We start from the raw sequence: 26,321 nt of genomic DNA on the forward strand, positions 1-26,321 counted from the left end.
TCAAATAGGAATTAGGATAATTATATGATAAGTCAAGGGAAAAAGTACTCAGATCTTGAAAATTATTAGCTTTCATTTTTCTTCAATAGTTACAGGTTCACAGTATCTTTTTCATGATGTATTTTAAAACCTTTATGAGAGGTGCTATTCTTTTCAATGAAAATGGAAGGCTACTCTCCAGGTTTCCTATTTCATCTCAATCACTTGACCAATTTAGGTAATACTTCTCAAATATATTCTCGGCAAAGTAGTCAAGAATAATTTGAATTTTTAAGTTGGTATGGGTAGTGTCCTGACTTTCCTTCTGTGATCCCTGGTACCTAGCACTAAAGAATAACTGATGTGAACTTGCTTATTTAACTTATATGCAGAGTACATCATGAGAAACGCTGGGCTGGAAGAAACACAAGCTGGAATCAAGATTGCCGGGAGAAATATCAATAACCTCAGATATGCGGACGACACCACCCTTATGGCAGAAAGTGAAGAACTAAAGAGCCTCTTGATGAAAGTGAAAGAGGAGAGTGAAAAAGTTGGCTTAAAGCTCAACGTTCAGAAAACTAAGATCATGACACCCGGTCTCATCACTTCATGGGAAATAAATGGGGAAACAGTGGAAACAGTGTCAGACTTTATTTTTTGGGGCTCCAAAATCACTGCTGATGGTGACTGCAGCCATGAAATTAAAAGATGCTTATTCCTTGGAAGGAAGGTTATGGCCAACCTAGATAGCATATTTAAAAGCAGAGACATTACTTTGCCAACAAAAATCCATCTAGTCAAGGCAATGGTTTTTCCAGTGGTCATGTATGGATGTGAGAGTTGGACGGTGAAGAAAGTTGAGCGCCGCAGAATTGATGCTTTTGAACTGTGGTGTTGGAGAAGACTCTTGAGAGTCCCTTGGACTGCAAGGAGATCCAATCAATCCATCCTAAAAGAGATCAATCCTGGGTGTTCATTGGAAGGACTGATGTTGAAGCTGAAACTCCAATACTTTGGCCACCTCATGTGAAGAGTTGACTCATTGGAAAAGACCCTAATGCTGGGAAGGATTGGGGGCAGGAGGAGAAGGGGACGACAGAGGATGAGATGGTTGGATGGCATCACTGACTCAATGGACATGGGTTTGGGTAGACTCTGGGAGTTGGTGATGGACAGAGAGGCCTGGCGTGCTGCAATTCATGGGGTCGCAAAGAGTCGGACATGACTGAGCGACTAAACTGAACTGAACTGATGTGAACTTAATCTTCTGTTCTATTTAATATCTTCATAAATGTCAAAGGTCATTTATTTTATATTATACTTAACTGATAAGTTCCATTATTATTGTATGCTCGGTTGAGTCCTTTCTTTGTGCAGTATCATGTTCAGGAGGCTACATAAGGTATTTCATTGAGCAACTGGTAGTCTAGTGAAGGATACTGGTGTCAAGCTTAGGTCTGGGATAAAAAGCAAAAGGAAGTTCCTTATTTCCCAGTCAGATTTCAGATATATAAGAACAGAAAAGAATATATGGCAAACATGGTTTTACTTAATCATTCGTTATCAAAATATTCCCTCTGCTCACTCAACTACTTCAGTCTCTTGAAATATGATGTACTAGCTTTTATAAACAACAGTAGTGAAACATAAGTACTAGCACTTCATTGCTATAAATTTCATTTTGATGTTTAGAGAACATTTAACTACAAACGCAACATACACTGTGAATATAAAAATCTTTACTGCTCAAAAACTCTTTGGGGCAAACCACCGCTAAAGGATAACAATTTTATGTAAACAAAACACTTGGGACTTAAAAAATCAGGAACTGAATTATCTATCTTAAAAATATCACATAAAACTATTATTCTACTTTCTTCTGGTCTCAGAAATAAGATGCTTTCAAACACCTATATTTGTTAAAAGGGAATAGGAAAAACGTCTGAGTTTTCTAAAGTTTAAAAGTATTAGCTTGGCTGAGATGTGATGTACTATCACTTAGTACCTAAAACGATATGCACTCCCCTCTCCCTACTAACAACAAAACTAAACAAATTTTATTGACACACTGGCAGAAAAAAGTTATCAAACCAACAAATCTATATTCCATGTCTTGTTAATGTTTATGATTAAATACCCTCAAGAAAAGTATTTCACTTGACAGGATAGTATAGTAGTTGAAAGCATTGAAAACTAACTGAAATTTTACACACACATACACAAAATAGTGCTTGACCCACAAGAAAGGCACTAAACTAAAAAAAAATGTAAAAGAGGAATAATCCAACTACTTTTAAAATTACTACATAAAGAAGCACATAGCTTCTTTTTTGAGGGTTCTGAGCTAATATTAATAACCAGCATTCATTTCATTACATAATGGACTTCCAGAGGAAAAAAATATCAATGTCTCTTAGCTTTTATTTAAACCTCAGGCAAATGATTGATAAATGGTGCTCTAAAAGGTGTGGAATATTGTGTTAGAAAAATCACAACAAATGTGCAGACAAAAAGGATACCTGCTTTGAGGAAGTACAAACCAAGTACTAGTAATACAGTATAATGAAAAGATGCTGAAACTAAGCTAGGGATGGAAAATATGAATGTGAGCATCTCCTGCCTCTAGTGGGAGTGTCTCTCTATAAGAGATGCCCATAGTGTCTTTCACATCTTAATGTAGCTCAATCCAATGCACTTTCCTGGTACCTTTCATATGCTTAGAATAATATATTCCATAAATTTTTAACAAATAAATATAAATTACATACATAGTATAACATACTATGGAATTTCTGATAGATATTGGGCTTAGGAAAGTTACAGTAGAGACACTTTGTGCTTCTATTCTTAAATATCTATATTCTATACTACAATCTATTTTACTCAGAAATCCTTTTTTTTTTACATCATATTCTGTTAGTACTTTAAAAATCCAAGAGCCCTAAAAAGTAAAAGACTCTTGATCACCATTTGTGATGCTATCAGAAAATAGGAGGTTAGACTCTCCTGTCTTATTAATTTTTTAGTAAAAGAACTAATTATTTTGAAGGAACATGAAACACAATGCTAAAATATTTATAGATACATTAAAATATTTATACATGCAAAGTCAAAATGACCATATTTGGTTCCCTCTAAATTTTCTAAAGAATAAAATGGAAATGTAAAAAATATTTCCTCCCTTAGGTTTTTCATTTCAATCAAATAATCAAATGAATTTGATTATTATCAATGTTTTTTTATAGTTATGGGTGCCATTCAGTATAATGTTCTTGGGTTTTTTGTGTTATAGTCAATGGTGTGTCCCACCTACGTCCCCTTCACCTACTGGTACATTCCAGTACCCAGGAACACAAAACCTGCCCAGTGGTTCAAGTCAAGGATAGACTACCTGAGACTATGACCACATCTTTGCTCACCTCCTTCCCCATCTCTCCCTTGCTTCTCTCATCTCTTTACAGATTTCCCTGAAGGGCATTTCCTCAATGTGCTTCCAAATCCACTGGAATATCCTTTACTGTGGTCTCTCACTTAAGAGAGAATCTTCATAGAAAGATAGCATATTACTTATTTAAATGATTGATTCAGTTTCCAATCTCACTGTATAAAATAATGAGAAGCAATGTAAACTTACCAAGCACGGAATAGACTACAGTCATGAAATAGCCTCAATGAACAGGCAAAGAGAGCAAAAGAGAAAAATCTCAGAGTAATACTGGGCTGTTGGGTCCAGCTCCAATAGCTGTTCAGTTGCTAAGCCATGTCCGACTTTCTGCAACCCCATGGACTGCAGCATACCAGGCTTCACTGCCCTTCACTATCTCTGGGAGTTTGTTCAAATTCATATCCAGTGTCTCTGCTAGAAGTCTCCATTGAGTCAGTTATGCCATTCAACCATCTCGTCCTCTGTCACACCCTTCTTCTCCTGCCCTCAATCTTCCCCAGCATCAGGGTCTTTTCCAGTGAGTCAGCTCTTCACATCAGGTGGCCAAAGTACTGGAGCGTCAGCTTCAGCATCAGTCCTTCCAATGAATATTCAGGGCTGATTTCCTTTAGGATTGACTGGTTTGATCTCCTTGCTGTCCAAGGGACTCTCAAGAGTCTTCTCCAGCACTACAATTCAAAGCATCAGTTCTTTGGTACTCAGCCTTCTTTATGGTCCAACTCTCAAATTTGTACATGTCTACTGGAAAAATCATAGCTTTGATTATACAGATCTTTGCCAAAAAATGATGTCTCTACTTTTTAATACACTGTCTAGGTTGGTCGTAGCTTTTCTCCCAGGGAGCAAGTGTCTTTTGATTTCATGGCTGCAGTCACCACCTGCAGTGATTTTGGAGTCCCCCCAAATAAAGTCTCTCACTGTTTCCATTGTTTCCCCATCTATTTGCCATAAAGTGATGGGACTGGATGCCATGATCTTAGTTTTTTCAATGCTGAGTTTTAAGCCAGCTTTTTCACTCTTCAACCCTCATCAAGAGGCTCTTCACTTTCTATCATTAGAGTGGTATCATTTGCATATCTGAGACTGTTGATATTTCTCTCCACAATCTTGATTCCAGCTTGTGATTCATCCAGCCCAACATTGTGCATATAAGTTAAATAACCAAGGTGACAATATACAGCCTTGATGTATTCCTTTCCCAATCTTGAACCAGTCCGTTTTTCCACGTCCAGTTCTGCTGCTTCTAAATCTGCATGCAGGTTTCTGACTTCTCCCTTCAGTTTCCATATATACTTGTTCAATGAGTTTGCTGACTATGGTCCTTCTATTCAATGTTTCACAGTTTAAATTATTTTATTATGAAGTTCAGTAAAGCTATTATTGCTACTTAATTTTAGATATTAAATCAATTCAATTATACTCTTTATTCTGTCATTTTGAAATATCAGTGTAAAGAAATAATTAGAAAACTGGCATTGATCATAATACAAATTAATAAACTTAATTTCAAAAAGAATAACAAGCTAGATGTGGTGTTGTTTATATTCTAGGTTAGTGTTCACTGACAAACTTAGCATTTGCAGGATAGTCCTCAAAATAATGATGTGTATATAACAGAAAAATTTGAACTAAATAAACTATGACTAATTTGGTGAAATGAAAATAGTACAAATAATCACACCCTTTCCTTAGTAAGCATGCAACAAACATGGGAAAATAGAAAAACTCACCAACTTTCAGGTATATATTCATAATTACAAAATTTATTTCGTATTTTTTATGTTTAAGCTAGAAAGAATACTTTACTCTTGAATGATGAAAAGATATTTCTCATCTCTATTCTGTTCTAGATTTGTAAATAAATACTAACCCAAAAGTATAAATTATTTTCAAGTATATACCATTCTTTAATTATTTCTGCCTCTGTCTGCTGAAGTTTAACCAATTTTCTGTCTTATATAGTACAGTAAAAACTCTCTGATTAAGTGGTTGAAGGGATATATCTCAACCTAGTTTCCTTCCATTGCCCCCACAAGCAGAACTATGCCCCTGAAAGCAATATGACCACTCAAGAAACCTTCTGGTGGGATCTGAGAAGCTCAATCTTTAAATTGCCAAAGACTGTGTATTGTATAAAAGGTTACATCACCATTCAGGAGAATGATACACTTGAACTTATTTACCAAACAGAGAGACTCAAAGACATGGAAAACAAACTTATAGTTACCAAAGCAGCAAAGGGTGAGGGATAAACGAAGAGTTTGGGATTAAGATACTCCTACTGGGGGCTTCCCAGTTGGCGCTAGTAGAAAAGAACCCATCTGCTATTGCAGGAAACGTAAGTGATGCTGGTTCGATCTCTGGGTTGGTAAGCTGGAGGAGGAAATGGCAACCCACTCCAGGATTCTTGCCTGGAAAATTTCACAGATAAAGGATCTTCATAGGGCTGCAAAAGAGGCAGACACAACTGATCGACTAAGCCCATAGTCTATAAAAGAGATAGCCAACAAGGACCTACTGTATAGCACAATGAACTACAATCAATATCTTGTAATGACTTATAATGGAAAAGAATACTAAAAAGAATATATATATATATGTCATACTAAGTGAAGTGAGTCACAGAAAGACAAATTTGATGACATCACTTATATGTAGAATCTAAAAAAAGATACAAATGAACTCATCTATAAAACAGAAATAGAGCTACAGATGTAGAAAACAAACCAAGGGGGTAAGGGGCGGGGGGTGTGGAAATTGGGAGATTGGGGTTGACATATACAGACTACTATATATAAAATAGATAATGGCCTATATGGAAACAGAATTTAAAAAATGAGTGACATATGTATAACTGATGCACTTTGCTATACACCTACAGCTACCACAATCTTGTAAACCAACTATGCTCTAATAAAAATTTTAAAAACAATTGATTACTTCCATTCAAGGGTGTTTCCTAGCTCATGTCCTCCTGATTATGAAAACAGGCTCAGCAGGAGGAAGTGCACAGCGTTACTGTCAGAAGGTGGGAAGGGAGCTGGCGTATGAAAGTGCCTCAAACAGTACAGCTCTCATCCCTCCACCTTTACAATACTTTAGGATGCCCGTTTTATAACACAAAGTGACAAAACTGAACAAGAAAAGAAAATAAAGAAGTTACTGCCATGTGTTCTTATAATATATCTATTTATTCCCACAATAAATATTTCTTGAGCACCTTTTTTAATGCCTGGTACACACAGTATGTGGTTTTATGATGTAGGGTGCTTTATCATGACATTAGTGTTTACCATCAGAACTGTTTTCACTTTATTTTTATCCTTCTTCACCTCTCTACTAGTGGTAAAGATCTTATGTGCCAGTGTAGGAGACGAAAGAGACGGGTTTGATCCCTGGGTTGGGAAGATCACCTGGAGAAGGAAATGAAAATCCACTCCAGTATTCTTGCCTGGGAAATCCCATAGACAGAGGAGCCTGGAGGAGTATAGAGCACATGGCCACAAAGAGTCAGACATGACTGAGGCAACTTAGCACACACGCAAGCATGTAGCCATGAACTTCAAACCAAGAATGTGACGTCCCTGTCACTATCATGAGCCATGTACCACCTACTGCTATAAAAGAAAGTCACCAGAGCAGGAGGAATCAGGGGCTGAGGAAAAGGATGATGATTTAGGTACAGATAGACAGGAAGCAGAGAAGGCAATGGTACCCCACTCCAGTACTCTTGCCTGGAAAATCCCAAGGACGGAGGAGCCTGGTAGGCTGCAGGCCATGGGTTCGCGAAGAGTCAGACACGACTGAGCACTTTCACTTTTCACTTTCATGCATTGGAGAAGGAAGTGGCAACCCACTCCAGTGTTCTTGCCTGGAGAATCCCAGGGATGGGGGAGCCTGGTGGGCTGCCATCTATAGGGTTGCACAGAGTCGGACACGACTGAAGCGACTTAGCAGCAGCAGCAGACAGGAAGTGATTTTTCTTCTGGTGAGGGACAGAAGCAGGTGCCATCACCACATCTTCAAAATCCCCTGTCACTTTATACCTCAGCAGAGCTGTGACCTCTGTCTTTCAAAGGGGGAGGCGGTCAAGCTGAAGCCATGTGCTATGGGACTGGCCGACCCTCCTCAACTCCTTGCTTAATGGCACAGAGTGTGGGCAGATATGGGGCTACATGGCCATGGTGTCATAGAAGAACCTGTGTTTTTGCTTTTGTGTCTCTGCAACACAGTTGCAGAGAGTTCCTTCTCTGCAACTATTAACATAAAGGCCCAGCTCAATGCTGAATTAAATAACTGATCATTTTATACATTTCTTTTATCCTAATTTAAAAAAATCTATTAAAAAAAAGAGCAACTTTAGCCCTGACACATCACCCTCTGCCCAAGGCATACCACAGAGTCCAGAATAGCCAGGACTGCCAGGTAATTGAACTGAGCAGAGCCAGACACTCAGTAGTGTGAGGGACAAAGATTTTTGCCAGATTGGTTCATATTGGCCTCACCTGTGGATTACATCAGTTCTGATGTGCCTTTTAAAACCAAGGAAAACTTTTGAATTATTTCCACTGGAGAAAAATTCTCTGTTTTTAAAATATATTGAAAGGCATACTTTTATCGGAAATGTAAATAATCACTTGCTTTTCACAAGTCACCTTCATCATTGATATTCATTTCATGATGAGAATTCTTTGGACAAATGAAGGTCAAAGCTTCCCTAAGCTCCTCTCATGAGGAAAACTATTATTTTTTTAAATGTTATCAATGCACACATATGTAGACATATAAATATTTATATGGAAATGTACTGCCTAGTCAGTGAATAGAAATGGGAATAGAAATGATGTGCTCTGGGAATCCTCTCTGTGTGACTGAACTTTCAAATCAGGAGAAAGCTTTTTTTTTTTTGGCCTTCTCTGTCCCTGTGACTAATGGGGAAAGGTCAGTTTTTCAGATAACATAAGCAGAGAGGGATTTTGATTCTGCCTCGGTTTACAGAAAGGAAGAGATGAGAGACTTCAGAAGGTTTGCTGACTTAAACTTGTAACACAGTTTTCTTGACTCTCAATCCAGTCTTAATCTACAGTATAGGAAAAGGTAAAAAGTTATAAGGTTAGCTAGTAGAAATAGAAGAAGTTAAAGTAATAAATTTAAGAGAAACTCTGAAGATAATCCGGATGATGGAGAGAAAGACTACAGATTGAACTGTGGAATTATTGGTATTCCCTTAAACCACAAGAGTAGGGCAGAAGACTGCATGGTAGAAATCCAATCAGGAAGGGTTAAAGGTCTTTGGTCAAAGTCGTACCCTGCATTTGCCTCTCGGTGCTGCCCAGACATTGTGCCCGACCTTATGGTTCAAAAGAAAAATAGCTTAATTATAAAAATAACATAACCAGTAAATACAGGCATAGCTATATATATAGCCTGTGTATGTGTGTGTGCTCAGTTGCTCAGTTGTGTCCGACTCTTTGTGACCCCATGGACTGCAGACTGCCAGACTCCTCTGTCCGTGGCATTTTCCAGGCAAGAATACTGGAGTGGGGTGCCATTTCCTTCTACAGGGGATCTTTCTGACCCAGAGACTGAACCTACATCTCCTGCATTGCTGGTAGATTCTTTACCACTGCACTACCTGGGAAACCCCTACATGGCCTAGGAAACCCAATTTTGTGGGAAAGTCAGAGGAGAAGTTGGGTGGAATTGGGTCACAAATAAATAACGGTGTCATCATGGAAAAGAAAACGGTTTATGTATCAAATGGCTGACCTGAACCTGCAAAAGTCAAAGCAGATCTTACGTTTCGTTAGTCTGTTGCTTCTCCCCTGCCTTTGGTAAGGGTCAGTGTCAGGCAGAGGTGAAAAGGGGATGTACCATATTGTTTTCGTCTGCTCTAGCGTGGGCAATAGGTAGAAAATTTCAAATGCCTGGACCCCAGGTCTGAGATAAGGTGGGATTCTTATGCTCCTGGAGCTTCATAGGAAGGATAGAAAGTCTCCGAAGCCTAAGGTTTGGATCGATGACCTTCCTTTGCATTACCTCAAGGGACTGGAACCAGTCAAGAGGGTGGGGGCTCAAAAACATGAACAATAACATTAAAGCACTTATATCTCCCTTACATATCAGCATTTTAAGTCTGGTCCCAGGACCACACATTTAATCTTCACAAAAAAACCAGGAGCACCAATATTAACTACTAACCCTTTTTAAGACATGTGCAAACTAAGGCTCAAAGGATTGTATATTATTTGTGGAAAGTCAAACCATAGGTGGCAAGATTAGAGAATCCAAATTTCTGAATTGATCCAGTTCTCTTTTGCATTTGATTAAGTAGCCATCATAAAATGAGTCAAAATCATAATCCGCAATTACTGCAAAAATTTCCAAAAGGCATCACCTCAGATTTTAAGGAAATTACGAGTTTAAAGTGGATCTTTCCTTTTAAATAGTCTTTCCCAGTGGAAATAGATAAGGCTGCCTGGTCTTAATGTCTAGCTTATTCTCATTCCTATTTCTAGTGCTTACAAACAAATAACATTTTCAAGTTTCAATTTTAAAGTTAATAAAATGGAAAGCATCTGGTAATGGGTTCTGATAACATTCTAAAATTAAATAGAGGAGGGAGGGAGTTCAAAAACAGGCTAGGCAAACTCTTTTATGGTCACTTGATACTTTTATGGTCACTTGCAAAATGATGACAGTAGTAGCTATTAAGAAATAACTGTTTCCTATACCCTGAAAACGCCTGTTTCAGGTAAGAAGCAAAGCTGTGAACAGAAACGGCAGTAACAGTTGTGACAATCTCCCAGCAGTATCAGAAACACCTCTATAGGGCATGTCCCTGCCAAGTAGTGTTTATTTGGGGCATGATCTTTCTTTTGGTAGGTCCTCTCATTTTTAAGTGAATGAATTTGAATAAAGCTAATTAGGATTAACTACACTTATGAAAGGTGTCAGAGAATGCTAAAGTGTTCCATTTTTATAAGCCCAGGTGGCTCAGTGGTAAAGAGTCCGCCCGTCAAGCAGGAGACGCAAGTTCGATCCCTGGATCAGGAAGATCTCTGGAGAAGGAAATGTCAACCCATTCCAGTATTCTTGCCTGGAGAATTCCATGGACAGAGGAGCCTGATGTGCTATAGTCCATGGAGTCGCAAGAGTCAGACAAGACTTAGCGACTAAACAATAACAACAACATTCTTTGCACTCTGAGGCTCTTATAAACTTATAGGACCCAGAGCCTTTAAGCTACATAGTGTCTTTAATTAACTCAGTGGTTAGATACAGAAATTACTCTCCTAGAAGATGAGCCCAGCATGAAACATGGTTTGTCTAATTGCTGCAGACACAAAGACTGATAAGGCACAAAAGAGACTAAAACAGATACCTCTCAGAACTCCTTAGTTACCATTAATTTAGTAGGTTCAGTGAGGAAAAGAAATGCAGAAAACCATTTTTAAAGTCCTTATAGATACTTCATATGTCTTATCAGACAGCCCAAACAGTATTTCTTACCTTAAAAGTGTGCATGTTCAAAACAAGAAAACAATCCTTATAAAATCATTTAAAATTTCCCAGAAGAGCTTTCCATTAATTTGATGAATGTGTATGTCCCATATACATGCATATATATACATATATACACATACATGTCTATACATATACATATATACACATATATATGTACTTTATATATAAATATATCTCAATAGACATTCATCATTAGTATTATAATTGTACTGATGTTTTTTCCTGAGGTAAACAGACATTGCATATAATCTCTAGATTTGTCTTTCTCATGAATTTGTTCCCCCCCTTGCAAAAGAGGTAACTTCTGTCCTAAACCATGAAAAATAGTGTGTATTGAATAAAATCCAATTCACATTAGTTGAGATAATAAAACTGTATCTTTAACCCTTGGGAGGACAGAGGAATGATGTAACAAAATAAACAGCACTGCTATGTCAAAAATGGGCTGGGCTGACAGGAAGACCAACAATTAGAGCTCAGCATTTCCAGTGACCTACTGCTTGGAAAAATAGGGATAACTGAATTTGGATTATCTAACAAGCCTGTTACTGAAATGACTGTTTAAATTTGATGAAATAAACGAGACTTTCTCAGGTTTGAGGGCTTTGCACAAATGCAATAATGCTAACCATGAAAACAAGATCCTTCTTTTTTCACTTTGGAATGTTATTTTAAATATAACATGAAATAAAATAATTCACGAGGCTATTGGTTTAAAAAGAAAAATAGTGTGTATAACATTATGAGCATGTCTTCCATCTGACATTTGAAATGGGTGAAGTTAAAATTTCTTACCATCCAAGCTGTGACAAAGTCCCCCATCCAGGTCCCTACTGCAGCTAATTTCATGAAACTTTCATTTCGGATGCCCATATAGTCTGTAATGATATATGCCCTGTGGAAACAAACACACAAGACATTGTCCAGACTCAGAGAACCATACAGTCAAAGTTTTCTGGTTCAGCAACACTCAAAAGAGAATTTTCCCCCTTTTAACAAACTTTCTTGCTTTTGTCTCACCAGATGTGCTTATAAATCTGAAAGGCTAGGAAGAGCTCTGAGGGTGGCTGGGTCAGTTCCAATTAGATTTGAAAACTGACTGTGGCTACACCAATTACCATGTGCCTTTCATTTTTGAGCTGTAGGACTGACAACAGCTTTTGGAAAATCAAACAGAAATACTCAGCAAAGGCATCATACCATGCTCACTCAAGTATGAGGAGAGCAGAAACAATTCCTGAATTAGAGTAACTAGAAAGGAAGAGAAGAGCTCACTTTCCTCCAGTTCTGTCTTCTCAAAGTCAGAACTATTGAAAAGATGCTGGGAGTAAGTTTTAAGTATAATGTCATAGCTGAATAATGTTCAGAAGAAAATCAAGATCTGAGAAAAATTTCCACGTAGGGAAGTGATGTAAAATTTTACTCAAATACATGTGACTTAAATTATTATTTAATAGCAATGGCCAGATTCCACTTCATCACTCTTTTGGCACAGCTAGTTATTGTTAGCTTGCTATTAAACACAAGTTTATATTCCTCACAGCTCAAAGAAAGGTTCAAAGGTACACCTGACTATTAAAAACAGATAATAAGATCATGCTTATTGCTTATTAAGCATTTTCATTTTCTCATTTGATAGTCAAGAAAATCCTAAATATCATTTTTCCCACTTGTAATTTCACTAAGAAGACTGGGATTCAAAAACGTCACTTACCCTGCTCAATCAATACCACCTAACTAATGAATGGTACCTAGGAACCAAATTTGTCTGTATATATTTTTTAATTCTAAGTATTTTTTTACTCAGTTTTCTTTTACTTTAAATTTTGTTCCTTTTCTTAAACATGATAATACCTATACAACTTACAGTACCCATTGAACATAATTCTTCTTAGATAAACTTTAAAACAATACGCAGTGGATAAATGTTTGTTAGTTATCTATTGAAACTATGAAGAAGCACATTTTTGAAGTCATTGAGAGTTAAACTGCTTCCAGTTCAGTTATTTTTTCTAGAGTCATTTCAGATAGTTTTTTTATCTATAAAAGACACAGATACTTAAATAGTTTTTTAACAACAAAAACCAAACTTATGAATTCTTAAAACAACTCTTTTCCCATGTGCTTCATCTACTTACTTTGGAGAGGCTATGTAACTATCTTAAGGTCTCACCTCAAAATTCTGGGTCTTATTCTATGTGTTTCCATAATAGCCAAAAAAAAAAAAACTTTAGCTACCAAAAACTGCATGCTAGCAACGTGCTAGAGATTGTTATTAGCATTTTAAAAACACAGTCCCCATCAACTTTCATATCAGAACAATGAAATGTATTGTTATTCCCATTTCACAGATATGGAATTAAGGCTTTAGAGAGCTTTTGCAACTTTCTCAAGTTTGAGCATCCAATAAACGGACAGGATTTGAATATAAATTTGATTGGCTCCCAAATCCATGCACTTAACTACTGTGCTATACCTTCTTCCTACAACTGTTAGTAGAGATATAAAAAAGCACAAAGAATATCTCTGTTCCCCAGTATTTTAATAAGATAATGACAATCAAGGATTTCTTCTTGTGGGTATAATTCATAATAAGAAGCCAAGAGAAGCATCCAGAAGCTACAACTCCCTAGAGCTACCATCAGGTCTTGGATTCCCACTTATACTGAGTTCACCCATCTAAGCAGCTCTTGGTCACTGGACTCAGGGTACTATAGAGTATTAGCTCTGTTAACTGTCCAGCTTTTTCAATGACACCTACTTTGAAGATTTTGTTCAATGTTATATCTCTGCCTGTTCACTCTGCCAATTAATTTCAGAATACACTGGGCTAGGATAGAAATTCCTGGCTACATTCTTTCTGGTTGTATAGATATATGTAAGACAAGGCATAATTCTTCTATTTCAGTATCTGAAAATAAGTATGAGATAGTAAGCATGCAACAGACCAATGATCCAGCCAAAAAACCCTAAAAAAACTAAACAAAATATAAAAATAACTCCCCAAATCTGCTTAAAGTCATTTAAGAGCTGATGAAGCAATGAAGAGGAGAAAAACCAAGATAGCAGGTTGGCGAGCATTATGGAAAAGTCAACTGTATTTTCTCTGGGGACATTAGCTGATTCCATGTGCAAGGCAAGAAGATGAGAACCTGGATTTTGCCTGGGCAGAGAACAGTCTCAGTAGGTTAAAGATGCAATGTTTGAAATTTAAGGAGCCAAGATTCTTGTCAGAAAGGAGATGCTCAGAAGAGAGTAAGATACACAGCCAGTTTTCCTTTCAAGACTTTTGCCAAATTATGAACTTGTGAACTTGTGCACAACGAATGCTGAGAGACTAAGCAGAAAGTCTCTATAGTCTACGGCCATACCATCCTGAATGTTCCCCATTTTTCTGATCTCAGAAGCTAAGCAGGGTTGGGCCTGGTTAGGACTTGGATGGGAGAAAGTCTCTATAAAGTATAGCAGAGGTCTGGCTACCTCATGCTGAGGAAACTATTATAGTTCAGAACATTCTGAGAGAATGGCCCAGGATATACAAGGGTATGGAAAACTAAAGAAAACCCATGATGTATGGGTCCTTGTTGAAACTGTAAATCAACCCTTATCCAGTCCATTTCATAACTGAATTAAGGTGATCAGCTTCTATTCTTTGCACTTAACTGAGGAAAAAATGAACCTTTTCAAGAAGAATAAAATATTATATATTTTTATTTCTAAAATCCATCATTCAATCAAAAGTTACTAGGATGTCAAGAAACAAGATCCTATCAAGATCCCGAAAACCAAGAGAGTAAATAGTAGCTAAAACTAGGCCATAAGTTCCAGGAGGTCTGCAAGTCATTTTTATCTATTCTTTCCACTGTTGATATCCCAGAGCCTAGAGCACTGCCTACAAGTGGTAAGTAATCAGTAAACATCTGCTTAATTTATGAATTAACAAAGTGACCCAAGTTATACATATTTATTGATATATTACAAAGGTAAACCTATATATACTAAACTCTAGAAATAGCAATAAAATAAGATTGACATGAAGAACTTTTACATATTTTCAAATTGTTTTCTGTGTTTACCTCACTTCTCCAACACATTTGTATTTCCTTGACAGCAGAATAACTATCCTATATTCATGTAGAAAGATACATCAGCACAAAACAGGAGAATGTCCCTCCTCTGTGGCTGTGGGCATATGGTGAGTACTGGATGCCACGATAAAGCAGAGGACATAGCATAGAGGATTTAATGAAGAATAAATTAATTAATATATTTAAAGGTGAAGAGTGATATTTAAAATTTATTATTCTAGACATTTCTCCAAAGAAGACATACAGATGACAAACAGGCACAAGAAAAGATGCTCATCATCGCTAGTCATAATATTAGAGAAATAAAACTCAAAACTACCTAGAGGTATCATCTCACACCAGTCAGGATGGCCAGCATCAAAAAGTCTACAAACAATAAATGATAAAGAGAGTATGGGAAAAAAATCCTCCTACACTTTGGTAGGAGTGTAAACTGGTACAGCCACTATGGAGAACGATATGGAGTTTCCTTAAAAGGCTAAAAATATAGTTACCATATAATGCAGCAATTCCACTCCTAGGCATATATCTAGAGAAAAACATGGTTTGAGAGGATATATGCACCCCAATATTCATTGCAGTGCTGTTGACAATAGCCAAGATATGGAAGCAATCTAAATGTCCATTGACAAATGAATGGATAAAAATGATGTGGTACATATTATACAGTGGAATACTACTCAGTCATTAAAAAGAATGAAATAATGTCATTTGCAGCAACATGGATGGACCTGGAGGTTATTACAGTAAGTAAAGTCAGACAGAGAAAAACCAATATCATAGGATATGGCTTATATACAGAATCTAAAAGAAAAACTGATACAAATGAACTTATTTACAAAACAGGGGTAGAGTCACACATGTAAAAAAAAATTTATGGTTACCAAGGATAAAAGGCAGAGAGGGAGGGATAAATTGGGAATTTAGAATTGACATATACATACTACTATATCTAAACCAGATAAACAACAAGGACCTACTGTGCAGCACAGGGAATTCTGCTCAAAAACCTGTAATAACCTAAATGGAAAAATAATTTGAAAAGGAAGTGATGTATGTATAACTGAATCACTTTGTTGTACTCCTGAAACTAACAATACTATAAATCAGTTAATGCCTGATACAAAATTTTAAAAGTCTCCAGGTTCCTCCGTCCATGGGATTTCTTAGGCAAGAATACTGGAGTGAATTGCCACTTCCTTCTCCAGGGGATCTTCCTGGCCAGGGATTGAACCCGCGTCTCCTGTGTCTCCTGCATTGCAGCAGCTTCTTTACCACTGAGCCATGAGAGAAGCTTTTTTTTAAAAAAAAAGGCTATATTGTATCAAAAAAATTGGCAGTTATTCTAAATTTTGCTGCTCTGGACAAATGTAAAGAAGAATTACAAATATGGCAGGTCCCTGCCATAAAAACTTTCAACCACGAGTTCACTGATTTGCATATCCATTAACATTTAACAGTATTTTCTACTCAGGTTGTAAAGGACACAGTGTGCATATATTTATATTAGCAATTCTGGCCAGTTTGAATATCACATTGGACTATGAAAAAGTGAAGTTATGGAGCTTATACACCAAGAGTTTTTGGAAACTGATTCAAAATTAAATTTTATTTGCTAGGAGCCACAGTTTCAGTTTTGTTCAGTTTTAGCTAATTATTTCAACTATTCATACATCTTTGTTTTGCTTTGTGCTTTAACTGGTTATCCATGCATAGATCTGAAAAAGCCTGCACTCCTATCAGCCTTGCTGGTAAACATTTATCATTGATATTTTCTTTAAAAATTCTAAAATCATTTCTTTTCAGGCTACAACTTCATTCCCCTCTCCTTGAGATTTCAAGCTTAACTGAAATCTCAAATCCATAACATAAATGTGGAAACGTCAACAAAATCTTGGAAAGGCTCATAATTATCATAACCTCAAAACATGAGCTACTAAGCTTATTGCAGCTAATGAAACTTATGCGCTAAATGGCCATAAACTAAACAGACTCTAACATGGACTAACTAGTCAATAAAATGATAATATAAAGAATTGGCCCTACAGGTGAGAGTCTTGAGCACAAGCAACAAAGCTCCAGCTTACTTCAGTCTATTACTTATACGTAAGTGGATTCAGTCAATGCCAGGTGATTTAGGAGCTGAATCTCTGAAAGTTTAACAAGAGGCAGTAAACGTAGATCACCAACCCAAAATGGATTCATGCTTCACTGAAGATCCATCTGTGGCCAGCTGGATCCATAATGTCACAGCTGTCTCTCTCAGCCATGTTTGGGCAACATAAACAAGATTGGGGGCTTCACACACAAGTAAATCATGGATAAGAAGTTGACTTAACGTGAGTACAGACCTGTATTAAACACAATGTGCCTCAAGCAAAAATTCTAAGTGTTCTTAAGGCTTGAGGTGAAAATCTGTCTACATAAAATGCCAGAAATCAAACATATTATGATATTAGCCTTTCTTAATTTTTTTGTTTGTAATGAAATGATTAAAAGTCTTTAATCCAGCCACTTTTTCAACTATTATCCAAATAATCACATTTTAGTATTTCTTCTCAAAATTTCTACTTCTTGACTATTGAAAAACTTAGAAGGAGATCCATACATGTGCATGAACTTTCCAGGAAAGACCTAGGGTATGAAGCTACGGAGCAAAATTCACTGGAAGGTGACAACTGCTGCAGACAGTTGTTAGAAGGAGACTGTGTGTGTGCTTAGTCGCTCAGTCATGTGTCCGCCTCTTTGCGACCCCACGGACTGCAGCCCACCAGGCTCCTCTTTCCATGGGGTTCTCCAGGCAAGAATACTGGAGTGGGTTGCCATGCCCTCCTCCAGGAGATCTTCCTAACCCAGGGGTCGAACGCAGGTCTCCTGTATTGCAGGTGGATTCTCTACCAACTGACCCACCAGGGAAGAGTCTAGAGTAACTAAAATTGCATCTGGACCTAAAAATGTTTACAAATTAAAAGTTCCAACTCAAATTCCCCAACTTTAGCTATTTATTCTCTCTAATTTCTATACTGAAGACATATAAGACTGGAGATGGGGTATTTATTGTACAAACCCACCCTGACTGCTAACACATGCACATTACATCAACTCTTCCTTTCATTCCTTGTCTCGCTCAAGCCTACTCAGTGAAATTCATTTGTAGATACAGAAACCTTAGCGTAACATCAATTCCTCCCTCTCTTTTACCCCCAACATTTGGCTAATCAAATGTAACCTTTTATAAGGTTACTTCTAATAGGTTCTCAAACTAGGTTGTTTTTCTGTCATCACTGCTACCAATATCTTAACTCTGTTCATAACCATCTCTAATCCGAATTACACAATAGCCTCCTGTTTCTCTGTGATTATCCTCACCTTATTATAGATTCTTTACTGCCACTATGGTAAATTCTGGGGAATTAAAATGGTGTACTAGAAGAGCAGGAGTCCTAGAACCAGAAAGTGTTGAGTTGACAAACCAGCTTCCCACTCTATGACCTGGGATAAACGATTAGCTTGGTAATAATCCATTCCCTTATCTGTAGGATGGGAATAAGAATATCTTTCCCTCACAAGGATTTCTTGAGGATTACATGAAATAAGGAATATAAAGCTTCCCCCTAGGGCACAGGCCCCACTCTGATTCCTTCTTTTTCCTTTTTCTTTTGTCCTACCCAGTTATGTGAGGATCTTCTTGTCTTCCTGGGCATCTGAGGTCTTCTGTTGGTGCTTAGCAGCTGTTCTGTGTGATTCATTCCACTTGTAGATATATTTTCATTGTTTCTGTGAACGGAAGCAAATTTTACTTCCTACTTCTCTGCCATCTTGTCTGATCTCTCCATTTTTTTGCTTTTCTGAAACCACTATATTATTTTGGAAATGGGAGCTAGTAGGTCAGAGATCTATCCTTCATTTGCATATCTATTATGAAACAGTTATGATGTGCTGTGTGTGCGCTTAGGCATTCAGTCATGTCCAACTCTTTGTGACCCCATGGTCTGTAGCCCGTCTGGCTTCTCAGTCCATGGAATTCTCCAGGCAAGAATACTGGCGTGGGTAGCCATTCCCTTCTCAGGGGATCTTTCTGACCCAGGGATTGAACCCAGGTCTCCTGCATTGCAGTCACAGTCTTTGACATCTGAGACACCAGAGAAGCCCTTCTTGTAGCACGTGAATTTATATTACATAAGCATAGTTCATATTCACTAAGTAAATTCACATAGTTCATTACTCACTAAGTAAATCCCTATCCCTATAGTCTCCCTATTTGCTAGATCAGGGACCCAATATTTGTAAACTCAGAAGTTTCCAAGAGGAAAGAAATAGCATCCCAAAGTTAGGTATCACTTCCTGAATTATCGTCCAGCACCTCTTGTGTGATAATTTCTTCAACCCATTATCACATTTCCCCAGTCCACAGAGTTACAGGGGTAGGCTTTGAACATAGATACACTGTGATAAGAGTAAAGCATGGCAATTCACTCCAGTATCCTCGCCTGGCGAATTCCATGGAAAAGAAGCCTGGCAGGCTGCAGTCCATAGGGTCACACAGAGTCAGACATGACTGAAGCGACCTAGCAGGCACCCACATACTGTTACAATCAAATTTGCTGATAGCCTACTTTTCCTTTTCCTGGTAATTTAGAATCAAGACTCAAAGAGAGAAAGAGGAAATCTGTTTCCAGGAGGTTGAATGAAGAAAAGCCCAGTAATTACTGGTGACGACATTCTATCCTCTGAGAGTTGTTCTTGTTGTTCAGTCGCTCCTTGTGACTCCATGGACTGCAGCATGCCAGGCTCCTCTGTCCTCCCAGAGTTTGCTCAAATTCATGTCAATTAAGTTGGTGATGCTATCCAATCAATTCATTCTCTGCAGCTCCCTTCTACTTTTGCCACCAATCTTTCCCAGCATCAGGGTCTCTTCCAGTGAGTCAACCCTTTGTATCAGGTGGCCAAAGTATTAGAGTTTCACCCTTAGCATCAGTCCTGCTAATGAATATTCAGGATTGATTTTCTTTAGGATTGACTGATTTGATCTCCTTGAAGTCCAAGAGACTCTCAAGAGTCTTCCCTAGCATCACAGTTTAAAAGCATCAATTCTTTGGCACCCTAGCCTCCAACTCTCGCAGCCATATGTGACTATTAGAAAAACCATAGCATTGACTATTTTCTCTATTTCTTTTCATTGTTCATTTAAGAAGGCCATCTTATCTCTGCTATTCTATGGAACTCTGCATTCAGTTAGGATATCTTTCTTTTTCTCCCTTACCTTTTGATTCTCTTCTTTCCTCAGCTATTTGAAAAGCCTCCTCAGGCAACTACTTTGCCTTCTTGGATTTCTTATTCTTGGGGATGGTTTTGGTCACTGCCTCCTGTACAGTGTTATGAACCTCCAACCATAGTTCTTTAGGAATTCTGTCTACAAGATCTAATCACTTGAATCTATTAATCACCTCCACTGTATAATCTGCCTGCAATGCAGGAGACCCAGGCTCAATCTCTGAGTCGGGAAGATCCCCTGGAGAAGGAAATGGCAACTCACTCCAGTATTCTTCCCTGGAGAATTCCACAGAGGAGCCCGGTGGACTACAGTCCATGGGGTCGCAAAGAGTCAGATACAACTGAGCAACTAACAACCTCAACTGTATAATCATAAGGGATTTGATTTAGTCATACCTGAATGGCCTAGTGGTTTTCCCTACTTTCAATTGAAGTCTGAATTTTGCAATAAGGAGCTCATGATATGAGCCACAGTCAGCTTCTGGTCTTGTTTTTGCTGACTGTATAGAGCTTCTCCATCTTCAGCTGCAAAGAACATAATCAATCTGATTTTGGTATTGACTATCTGGTAATGTCCATGTGTACAGTTATCTCTTGTGTTGTTGGAAGAGGATGTTTCCTATGACTAGCCTATTCTCTTGCCAAAACTCTGTTAGCCTTTACCCTGCTCCATTTTGTAATCCAAGGCCAAACTTGAATCTATTCATCACCTGCATTGTTATTCTGCATATTTGATTTCCTACTTTTGCATTCCAATCCACTATGATGAAAATGACATCTTTTTTTCTGGTGTTAGTTCTAGAATGTCTTGTAGGTCTTCATAGAACCAGCCAACTTCAGATTCTTTGGCTTCAATGGTTGGGGCATAGACTTGTATTACTAGGATGTTGAATGGTTTGCCTTGGAAATGAACCAAGACGATTCTGTCGTTTTTGAGACTGTACCCAAATACTGCATTTTAGACTCTTCTGTTGACTATGAGGGCTCGGTTAAGTTCAGTTCAGTCACTCAATCATGTTTGACTCTTTGCGACCCCATGGACTGCAGTCTGCCAGGCTTCTCTGTCCATCACCAACTCCCAGAGCTTGCTCAAACTCATGTCCATCAAGTTGGTGATGCCATCCAACTATCTCATTCTCTGTTAGTCTCTTCTCCTCCTGCCTTCAAACTTTCCCAGCATCAGGGTCTTTTCCAATGAGTCAATTCTTTGTATCAGGTGGCCAAAGTATTGAAGTTTCAGCTTCAGCATCAGTCCTTCTAATGAATATTCAGGACTGATTTCCTTTATGATTGACTGGTTTGATCTCCTTGCAGTACAAGGGACTCTCAAGAGTCTTCTCCAACTCCACAGTTTAAAAGAGTTAATTCTTCAGCACTCAGCTTTCTACTCTTTCTAGAGTAGCTTTGTAGAAGAGGGTTACTCCATCTGTTTTAAGGGTATCTGTTCACAGTAATAGATATAATGGTCATCTGAATTAAATTCACCCATTCCTATCCATTTGATTTCACTGATTCCTAAAATGTTGATGTTCAGTCTTGCCATCTCCTGCTTGACCATGTCCAACTTACCTTGATTCATGTACCTAACATTCCAGGCTCCTATGCAATATTGTTCTTTATATCATCAGACTTTACTTTCCCCACCAGACACCTGCACATCATTTCTGCTTGACCCAGCAGCTTCATTCTTTCTGGAACTGTTAGCAATTGCCTTCCACTATTCCTCAGTAGCATATTAGACACCTTCTGACCTGGTCGGCTCATATACTGCTGTCATATTTTTTGCCTTTCCATACTGTTCATGGGGTTCTCCCAGCTAGAATACTGGAGTGGGTTGCCATTTCCTACTCCAGGGGATCTTCTTGACCCAGGGATCAAACTCACAATTCCTGCATCTCCTACATTGGCAGGTGAATTTTTCACCACTGCACCACCTGGAAGCCCTTAACTATTCTCCAAGTAAAATATTTAGAGGTTAAAAATGCAGTTTTGAATATTTTGTTCGGTTTTAACAATACTTTTTTTTCCTTTTAGAAAGGAATGCCACTTAAATGTGCTGCAGGAAAAGGATCATCATTTTGGCTGAGAGACTTAGGTTAGTTTTCAGACTCCTCCTAAAAAGAACAAGGAGAACAAGGATAAATGTATTGTGCCCACTCGTTATGATGCTGCTCCAGACAATGAGGAGAACTTTGTTTAAATGTCAATGTACCATTTACATATACACATTTTCTAAATGTGCTAAAGTTTAAAATAAGATTCCTCTCCTCAGTTAAAAATAACATATATGCATATTTTAGCTAACACCAATATGTTGAATGTGTCTCCATTGAGATGCAGGACACACAATGAGAGGGTGTCTGAGTGACAGGGAGTATCTGTGCATTTAACAGATAAAAAGTAGATAAGAGGTTACATCTAATAGACTGCTAATATAAAGGGAGCTTGATTTTTAAATAAAACATGTTGACAAAAGACTAAACAAAGACAGATAAAGTGTAGCTTAGAGTAGAGGATGCATTTCTGACAGATCAAAGATTTTCACAAGTCTCCTAACAAAGTGTCAGGAGAAGGTAACAAAAAGATAAGTAGACATCACAGTAAAGAATACAGAGCTGAGAAAGTTTCACAGAAGCTTGTGAGAGGAGTCTAGAATTGAGTTTGCCAATAGTATGGGTGATTGAGGGTAGCAAATATAGGACTCTTAAATATTTTCCAGATATTAAACCCTACTGATGTGTCAACTAGCACACACTTTTGCCCTCAAACATCTCTGGGCCTGGACCCTCCATCTAAGAGTCAGACTCACTCATGGGGCATCTCTTCAGCCTAATTATGAATGCCCAATTATTATCAAATGTGCTTCATATTAGAAGTGAGATCAATTTTATTGCTCTGTAAATTTGCTCTGCAATTTCACTAATTATATAACTTCTTTTGATTGCACAATAAAGAATTTCATTCTCTGATTTTTACAATGTTTGCTTCACAGGCTATAAAATAGACATTTTTCCAAATAAGACATACAAATGCCTAATAGGTACATGAAAAAATGCTCACCATCACTAATCATCAGAGAAATTACTGTATCAATGATTTGCAATTATCTTCTCTCACCTTAGGATTCATGTGTAAATCCATGGGGACAGGAATAAAATATGTTATGATTTATTCATATAAGTCCTTCCATTTCAACACTTGCCCATTGTCCTTAAGTAAGATATCCTTGTTTTAACTGCCTATTCAGTGTTATTTTCCAGGAGGCTCTTTGGTGCCATACATAACAGTACTTCAGAGGCAGGATTGCATGTGAACTTGGTGGAGTGAGAAGATGTGTTTCTCCTCACCAAACTCAAACAATATGACAGTATGGGAGGAGAAGAACAAACTTGCAAAGTGGGAGAAGTGATAACAGAAAATGAGAAATATTAATAAAATTTTTACAAAGCAGATTGAGAAATGATGGTTTCAACTTGCCCTGTAGTATTACATTCTTTGGGGATATTAAGGAAGGACCCAATTCTGTTTCTGAATCTTGACAATACTCAGGGACTAGAGGAGGTTCAGCATTTCTGGATGTAAGAGAGAGAAAGGATGGAACTTAAAATAGGATTGGAAATCCTGCATGGTAAGTAGTTTATGTACTTTCTTCCAGTCAATAAACACAGAAAATGACTTGTGTCTCACCTAGCTTAGAAGGACATTTGCTAGCAATATATGGAGAAATTCAAGCAGAGTTAGACACCTTAATGAAAACAGAAGCCAAAAATTAAAATTTTTTTATATTAAACAGTGAGTCCCATTATCTAAAATACTATTTATACTCATCTCAAAAAAAATTGACCAGTTCTGCCCTTCCCCCAAAAGTCATTAACAGTTGAGGATTACCCAGTGAGATAAGCCAATTCCCATAGACTACAATCCCCTTCTACTCGAGTCTTACTGGTCACAAGCCTGTCTATGCACAGAGACGTTCCAATCATCTTTTATTGCTCACTACTGAGAATGAACACACTTCACACATTACCATGTATTTGAGGTAAATTTTTAACAACCAAAAAGCTCAAAACTAAATAAAAAATGAGGTACTTAGAGGAAACAGACAATACAAAAAGCAGAGAAAAAGTGTACAGATAGAATAAAAATACTTTCCTGAGATGCAAAGCAAAAATTCAATTATATGCTGTCTACGAATGGCAACCTAATCCAGTATTCTTGTCTAGAGAATCCCATGGACAGAGGAGCCTGGTGAACTACAGTCCATGGGGTTGCAAAGAGTTGGACATGACTGAGCAACTAAGCACAGCACATGAAAAATAGAACAGGACTTTCCTGGTGGCCCAGTGGTTAAGACTCCACACTTTGAATGCCGGGGGCACAGATGTGATCCCCAGTCAGGGAATTAGGGGCTTCCTCTGTGACTCAGCAGTAAAGACTCTGCCTGCAATGCAGGAGCCACAAGAAACATGGGTTCAACCCTTGAGTCTGGAAGATCCCCTGAAAGAGGGCATGGCAATCCACTCCAGTGTCCTTGCCTGGAGAATCTCATGGACAGAAGAGCCTGGTGGGTTACAGTCAGTGGGGTTGCAAAAAGTCAGACACAATGGAAGCGACTTAGCACGCACACACACACACAGGGAACTAAGGTCTCGGATGACAAAAAGAACTCAAACAAACAAAAAATTCAACCAAAACTAAGACTATATAAGTGTTCAAAGAAAAATAGTAAAAAATGTTTAAAAAGTAACATGCAAACAATAACAAAAAGAAATCTGGTATAGCTATAGTAACATCAATTAAGGCAAAAATATTATTGTAAAGTAAGAGGGAACCTTACTAACGACAAAAAATTAAACCCATCAGGAAGATACAATGTGCCATCAAAATTCAGGAATTAAAATAAATTAATAAAACGGCAAGAAAAAACAGACACATTCACACACACATACACACACACACACACACACACACACACACAAGTCCAAAATATACATTCTTTTAATGCAACAAAGAATATTAGACATATTGGAAATAAACAAGGCAAACATTTTCGAAAAGAAAATGAAAGAAAATAAACAAGACTACAAAGGAAATCTCAAAATTCTTAAAGACTGAATCACATAAAGGATATTCTTTGACCATAATGTAACTATACCATAAATCAACAATAAAAAGATAACTTGACAATCCGCAGATCTTTGGAAACTAAGAAATACACATCCAAATAACATATAAGTCAAAATCAAAATCTCAGTGGGACAGAGAAAATATCTTGAACTGGAAAGTAATACAAAATATCACGAGATACACCCAAAGCCATGCTTAAACTTTCAATTTTAAATAAATAAATATATATATATAAAAGAAAAAATGCTAAAAATTAATGAACTAAAATTATTTCTCAAGAAATTAAAGAAGTAGCAAAATAACCCCCCAAAAGATAAAAATAATAAAAAATTCTAAAACTAGAATTTAAGTGGAAGAAAAAATGGAAATACACAATAGATAAGGTGAGTGAAATTGGTCTTATGAAAGACATAAAATTGATAACTCTCTAGCAAGATGGGTCAAATATAAAGAGAGAAGGTACAGATAAAGATTTCTGAAGAGTAAACAAGTCACAAATGGAAAAGGGGCATTGCTACAGATCCTGTAGATATTAAACAAATAATAAGAGGGCATTTTATGAAATTTAGATGAAATCAACACAGTAGAAAAACACTTAAACAAATACCCAAAATGTACATAGGAACAAAAAAAGAATTTTAAAAAATAGATCCATTCACAAAATTGAATTTATAATTAGAAAGTTTTCCACAGGAAAATTCCAGGCCCAGATGTGTATATGGGCACCAAGAGAAATGAGCAGTAATGTTTATAGTATCATTATTTATAATAGCCTGAAACTAGAAACAGCATGAATGTCTATCAGCAGAAGAATGGATAAATATATTACAGCACAGTCATACAATGGAGACTGTTCAACAACGAAAATGAACAAATTA

General features: G+C 37.4%; 1 protein-coding gene across 17 annotated transcripts in view; it reads right to left on the reverse strand.

Annotated features, from left to right (window-relative positions):
• Positions 1-26,321, reverse strand: part of TMEM117 (transmembrane protein 117) — a 543,516-nt gene that overhangs the window by 238,611 nt on the left and 278,584 nt on the right. For 10 of the 17 annotated variants that reach the window (XM_081593589.1, XM_081593588.1, XM_081593586.1 and 7 more), the window contains one exon: positions 11,750-11,849. The exons of 1 other annotated variant lie outside the window; for it this stretch is intronic. In XM_081593589.1, the coding sequence (XP_081449715.1) occupies positions 11,750-11,849 (100 nt within the window). Of the gene's footprint in view, positions 1-11,749; positions 11,850-18,411; positions 18,904-20,712; positions 21,071-26,321 lie in introns of those variants that run through there. 6 more of the 17 variants (XM_081593596.1, XM_081593597.1, XM_081593598.1 and 3 more) reach the window with 6 other exon arrangements.

Source organism: Giraffa tippelskirchi, chromosome 4 (genome assembly GCF_054371585.1).
Source record: "Giraffa tippelskirchi isolate mGirTip1 chromosome 4, T2T-mGirTip1v1.2.pri, whole genome shotgun sequence".
Taxonomy (NCBI): domain Eukaryota; kingdom Metazoa; phylum Chordata; class Mammalia; order Artiodactyla; family Giraffidae; genus Giraffa; species Giraffa tippelskirchi.